Below are 7,077 nucleotides of genomic sequence, written 5' to 3' on the forward strand. Positions count from 1 at the left end.
AAAACGCTGCAGTCTGGTGTCGCTTCAATCGCCCCGAAAACTTCACCCCTAAAGCATTGGACTGGAAAGTTAACGACACCAAGACTGTCATCTTCTCTCGAAATAAAGGATGGATTGATCCTGACGCAGCAGATGCTCAATTCAAACTCAGGACTTCTGTGAACCTGGAGGACCTGGCCAGAGGAATCCTGCTGGTGAACATCTTCAATGTGACTCCGTCTGACAGCGGAAACTACGAAGGTGTCGTCATTGGAAAGCTTGCAGGCCACGACGACCCTTTGGAGTTGAAGTGTTCTGTCGAACTCATCGTTGGTAAGCACACTGAGTTCAATACGGAAACTTAATGTTAGAAAAATATCACTGGTCCCCGACTTTAGCTTCAACCTCAGGATCCATGTATCTGTGATCCTCTCAAGAATGGAAGTAGTCATCACACACAGAGCATCAACTAGTTCCTGAACAGTGTCCTTCACATGCTGATATCCAAGAGAGGGAGTTACACAGTCACAAGATGGAGGAATAGAAAGCAGTATTCAATGTTTACTTCAGATTAGCTCCACGTCAGAAATGATCATGCTTGTCACATGTCTCTCTCCATAGAGGCTGAATCATCATGTTAATCACATAGCTATCATATGCCTCAAACAGTCCTGATGCTCTTCTAGGTAATCACACATCCTGTCATGTTCACAGATACAGTTGGGATACCTTTGTTAGCATGTTACTCTCAGATTGAAAGAGGACATTCAGGATTTTCCCAACATTTAACATGTCAGATTTGGACATATAAAATGACGTCAGAGTGCTTACTGTCCGGTTAGTGTTAAAGTTCTTCCCATTTAATTTTCCCCTAAGCAGTCTTTAAACACTGAGACTGTCCGTACCGTGTTCCGGTTATTTTTAACTTCCTTATTATTAGGGACGCACCGACGAATCAGCCCGATGTCAGCAATTATTAAGATATTGCTGAATTTTTATACTGTGACGAGTATAATTTAAAGGCACCTGTTAAAAATGGACTTTTCTCACTAATTAATTTTCTTTAACTACATGTATCTATGTTTTTAACGTTTCACATCTCGGGGCAGATGGACACACACACAGCTTTAAAGAACACATTTTGTTCTGGGGTTTTTCTCCGAGTTCTAAGAACATTTTTGTCTTTTTATTTTACTTTAACAGCACCCAGAGACGAGCAGACGAGGAACAAGAGAAACGACTCCAGCACATCACCTGGCCCTCCAGCTGAAGGAGATCCTGGTCAAGGTCTCTTTAATTATTGCATTCAAATTGCCTCTGATTCACTTCTTACTCAACATGAATGTCGGAGCCTCGCACTATAGATTTAGGGCGAGCAATATCTCTAAGATCTGATATCACAGTACATCTGATCATCTATCAAGAAGCAGTTATCACATGACACAACTTAAGGTAAAAACAAACCACTCCAACACTAAGTTTAAATATTTAAAATAGCAGCTTCACGTGGTTTCTGAGAACAAAAATAAAAAGAATTGACCGGTTTTTAAGAAATAGATACCAGTCTGTCTTCAGAAAGATATAAATCATGTTGGAGGTTTTCATTGATTTATTATCTTGCTGTGTTTTGTTTTAAAGTAAATGAATAATTTATTTCGTGTCATTATTTAAGGTAATCAGAGTAGTTGTTCATGCTTTTATTTTGAAGGCCGCTTTGGGCACTAGGTAATTTAGACCGGGTTATTTAGGAATTGATTGGAGACAGGCAGAGGTGGGATTACTAAACCAGAAAGGGCATAGTATCTTCTTTACCAGGGAAGGCAGCAGGGAGGAAGTAGGTAAAGGTTGTTGTTCATTGTGCTTTGGATCATTGGAATAAACTGCATATAAAAAAGATTATTAGCTGCGTACGATTTGCTATCTGGTGCCCCGGCATCAGTTCGATTTGACAAAAATTTTAGTATTTATTTGTCCTGAGTTTCAGCCTCTAAAGCAGATCAAAAGCATGACTTTTTCTGAGGGTTTTCCTCAAATCTCAACTGTGTGTGATATTCCTTCAGATGCTGCAGAGAAGAGGAACGATGGCCGGAAAATTGTCCTCCCCTGTGTCCTAATTCTTGCTGCTGTTGCTGTCACTATCATGCTGGTTGTCGCTTGGAAACGTAGAGTGATCCGTAAGTTCCTGCTCTAAAGAATTGTATTATCAGTTTGGTGAATCTTACTGAAACTCTGAACTTTAATGCACGTAGGGTAGGATTTCCTAAAGCCCATGTATTGACTCGTACTAAATAATCCCTCTCCATCGTCTCTAGCAGTGTGCTGACCTCTGACTGAAATGTTTTACATTTTTATTTCACTCTGTTTAGAGGATAGGGTTTCTAATGTTAGAATATTTGTTCTGATCAAGCCCTCCTAGTGAAGTGATCATTAACCATCACTGGAAATATCAGTGCCTTGCATGCAGAGGTGCTGCGCTGCCGAAAAACATTGAACCACAACTTCATCCAAATATCATTTCAAGATTCAAAGGCTTTCTCGTCACAAACTTAGATGTTTATATATATATATATATATATGCTTCTGGTGCTTTTTTAAACACGTAAACAAATGGCTAGCTGTCCATGGTTCCAATTGGATAGAGAGAGGGGGGGTGGGGGTGTTGCTCTATGCAATTCAATGGGACTCCCTGATAGTTGAACATCGACGCTAAAGGGCCCACCTCTGCGTTGATAGGGACGCCAAGGGATCCTGACATATAGAACGAGTTGGGAGTGAGAATGTGTCGGACACGGACGAGAATACTCATTTCCGGCAGCGAGAGCTGCGTCCCCAGCAACCACGTTACTATGAAAACGGCGACACGGGAAATACTGTTTTCACGCCGAGAGATGACGATAACTTCACATGGACACTGGCCAATCTAAAACCTCTTTAGTAACATACGTAGTACATATACATTTGCTTGACAAGAACTGAAAAAATCTTCGTATTCTCCACAAAAATGAGATAGAGGCTTGCTTGTCAACATCCGGGTATTTCTGCACTGGAGGGCCATGTTAACAATGCCGTGTCACAATATCAATCGATCCAGCAGAGCAATAGCCTATAGGCAAAACACAGAAGATCAACAAAATATATGACATAAAATGAACTTACCAAAGGTGAAGTAGATGGTCAACTTCATTTTCTTTCCGTTTTACTGATTTGAATCGCTATAAACTGCTCTCTCTCGTCTCCTCTCCACAACTACACTATTCGCAGCACACGTAATACAGCACTTTGCCCCACTGGTGATAATTTTTTTGCCTTACACATTGAATACAAAAAGACTCTGAGCATGCGCAGTGTAGTTTTTACAGCACCCATTCATTTTGACAGCAGAGAGAGGGGCTAGATCGGGGCTTGCCCCACATCGCTCAAAATGGCTCAATATGCACACTGTAGATACTAATGACAAGAACGCAGACTAAAACAGCAATGTAGAGACGAATCAGATGATTAAACATGATCTTAAAATATATTTAAAGGTATATATTTTTTTCATATTTCTTTAATTATTATTTGAATTACTTTCCGTTGACACTAGGTGGGGCTGCCCCTAACGACGAGTCACCACTGTATAGTTCACAGTTTCACTCTGCAATATTCACTATAAAGTTTTACAGTTATCAACATCACCTTACCTTAGTTTCTTATTGTAGGCACCTTATTGTTGTTGTTTGGTGATTGACGTTAGCTTTTTTAGCCGTTAGCTTTTTTTGCTAAGGGAAAACATCAATTTCCCTCCAACACATTATACGTGATTTTGATAAGGGGCGGGACATCTCTAAGTGGTTGACCAATCACAACAGAGCCGGCCAGCTTACCAATCAGAGCAGACTGGGTTCTGGTTTCAGGCAGAGGGTGAAAAGAGGTGCTGCAGAACAGACAGTGTGAGAAAAATAAAGAGCGTTTTGAACATTAAAGCATTTAAACATGTCAGAGTGGAGGAAGAGAATACAAACATGAACATTAGCAAAATAGGGCTCCTTTAAGTGGAATTGGCACCCTCACTTCAGAGATAACTTACTCTACCTTTAGCTAGTGCATCAGGCTGCAGAAAAATAAAAACCATTCAAAGAAAAAATCCTGTTAAATGAAACTGTTTTCAAGTGTGAAAAAGACATGCGTATTCCACATTTAATGACGACTTGTTTTCGAGGTTTATCTGTATTTTCATTGGTGCTCGCTGCGCTTTGGTTCATTACAAAGGCCCCTTTGACAGATTTGGCCTTTAACAACAAAGCGTTTCATACCACTCTGTTATCTTATCGTAAGACTATTGATCTCAGCACCCAGCTGGCTTCAAATCTCCCCTGACAAATCACTGCATTTCTTTCACCACCAAATAACAGAACAGCACTCTCTTTAATTTCACACTCCCCAATAACCCTCTTGTGTTCATTAAAAGGCAGAGCGGCTCCCCCAGGTAAAATGATAAATAATTCCATCACTTTGACGCCTCGCAGATTTGTGCTTGGGAAGCTTGTCGCTTTAATAATTGCTGTTGATCTTTGATGTTTTGCAGATACGAACTGTAACAGATTAATGACTGTCAAATGAAAAGATGATGCTTCAGTCGGGGCGTCGCTCTCGTGAGAATGGAACTGAAACATGTGTCGCCGCGTGCCAGAAGGCGCAGACACACACACACACACACACACACACACACACACACACACACACACACACACACACACACACACACACACACACACACACACACACACACACACACACACACACACACACACACACACACACACACACACACACACACACACACACACACATACACACAAACAAGTCCCTGATGAGAAATTGAGAGCTGTGCAGCATTTTCATCGATTCACTGGTTCCATAATGGTAACATTTCATTTAAATGGAAAATGTGATTGTCTCGTGCAATTGCGGTTCCTGTAGTGCTGACTTAGCAGAGGCGTGCACCCCCTCCTGCTGCCAGGTTATTTACGGGGAGTAAACGCATATCCTGTGATCATATTACTCAGTTTTAACTCGGCTGTGTCAGCTGAGGGTTTATTTGAAAATTTACTGTAAACTGAAACATTTTCTTTTGTGGCCTTTTGCAGAGATTTCTATCTTAAAGGTGACCCATTATGCTCTTTGGGGTACGCCAAACAAAACATCTTCTTCTTCTAATTTTGACTCTTTATTCCTTTCAATAATACTCCTTTCTCTAAGAAAGTGCTAACAGCATGAACAACAAATATTCTTTAAGAGTATGATTCTGAATATTATTCTTTGAAGAAAGGCCTTAAAAACATTCAGTCAACATGAATTGTCTTCCTGTAAAATAGCACATTTTATGAGGACAACAATAATTAATTCTCAAACTCCTTCTTTATTTAAGTCAGTGAACAATTTCTATCAGACAGTTGGCGTAAGAAATGATCACATAATATATATATAAGATATAACCTTGTGTAAAATAACACACGTGACTAAAATGTGATAAGATGGGGGAATGGCTAATATGGTTATAGCTAGCTCTGGTGTTAGCAAGGTCAGCATGTATATGTACTACTGCTGCAGAGAGAGATGCAGGAGCCCCAGTGTGGAGTCATTGACACCATCAAGGCTGACACTGGACTTCTTCTTTTACCCAGAGAGAATATCCACTCTTTCTAAAAAGTGAAAAGCAGAGACCTTTACAAGTTGGACCGATGAGACAGCAAAGAATGCAACGATGCTCATTAAACACTGAATAGACAAACACAGAAATAATTCTGGACCCTTTTTTTATTTGCATACAGAAGCAAATGTTCTCTTACACTTTATCTCTCTTGCTCTTTCCCTTGGTTTTATTAATATATGTAAATAGGAGAATTCCACACAATAGCCTTGTGTTTTAGCCAAGAAACTATAAGGATTGTAAAGCGGGCCTATGTAAATTCTGTGAGAAGAAGTTACACATTCTTCCTCTTACAAATGACAATTGAATTTGAATAAAATATTAAGGGCTTTTACTTTTATCCCCAAAACTGAGAGCATTGGCTGCTGTTATCCGTGGTAATCTATGTACAATGATGCAGCTGAAATTGAATTTAGACGACAAAATGAGATCCGACTCAGGGCTTTCCTGATTGATGATTCAAATCATCGAGGGAGCATCCTTACTTTGGAAACCCATAACAATTATGGATTTAAATTAAATGCTAAACTGTTATTTAGCATAAAACATTATACCATGACTGAATTGGAGCTGCAGTGAGCATTAATGCAAGGTCCCAGAGCTGAGCAACACGTGAGTGAATGTGTTGACCCAGAAGAATATTCGTTGCCTTCCATAAGGTAGCAGTTGAGTCCAGTTTTAGTTGACTTAAAGTCTGGGCATTTATATCTTATCTGAGTCAAATACAACTTCACAGTAACATTTTAGGTGGATATTTTGTCTTTCTTAAGATATCAGAATATATTGAATATTTCAGTAAAGGCAAAATATATGTCTCCAGAGCCTGGTTGTTCTTATTATTACCTTTAACTTCAGTAAGTTACTCGCAGTCACCCTAAGTCATTTTGTTCTGACAGTGTATTATAACAAATGATGTATTCCTTCACCAACAAAAAACTGTTAATATTTCTTCCTTTTTTTTTTTGGTTCAAGTAAAAACAAAACATATATTTTCTTTTTATTCAATTGTAGTCTTCATTAATATTAAGTTAGGGTTAGGGTTCATTTACGCTGGTGCCGTCTCGTTATCGTCTCGTCATGACCTCGAAATGGAAAGATAAATACAAATATCAACATTTGTAATCATAGTTTTCGTTAAGGAAATTAACACAGCAATAATCTTTATACACTAAAACTTGTTATGAAAACGTTTCATTAAATGGATTTAAACAAGTCACCCATTTTTTGAAAGGATTAGAACTAAATTGTTGTAGATACTGAAAAGTTTGTTTGCTCACACTTGAAACAACATAATGTTAGGAACTCTGTCTTAAAGAGGACATATTGTGCTAATAATTCATAGCTCAGGTTCATAATTGTGTTTTTATGGCTGCTAATTATGGTATGAGAAACTGCCAAGGCACACA

The 7,077-nt window shown here is 39.1% G+C and overlaps 1 protein-coding gene across 1 annotated transcript in view; it reads right to left on the reverse strand.

Annotated features, from left to right (window-relative positions):
• Window positions 1-2,590: 2,590 nt before the first annotated feature.
• LOC104943940 (opsin-3-like) overlaps window positions 2,591-7,077 on the reverse strand; it is a 25,067-nt gene continuing 20,580 nt past the window's right edge. The window contains exon 2 of the mRNA XM_010769410.1: window positions 2,591-2,727. Within this exon, the coding sequence (XP_010767712.1) occupies window positions 2,591-2,727 (137 nt within the window). The remainder of the gene's footprint in view (window positions 2,728-7,077) is intronic.

This window comes from Notothenia coriiceps, unplaced genomic scaffold (assembly GCF_000735185.1).
Source record: "Notothenia coriiceps isolate Sejong01 unplaced genomic scaffold, NC01 NC01_scaffold00007214, whole genome shotgun sequence".
Lineage (NCBI taxonomy): Eukaryota > Metazoa > Chordata > Actinopteri > Perciformes > Nototheniidae > Notothenia > Notothenia coriiceps.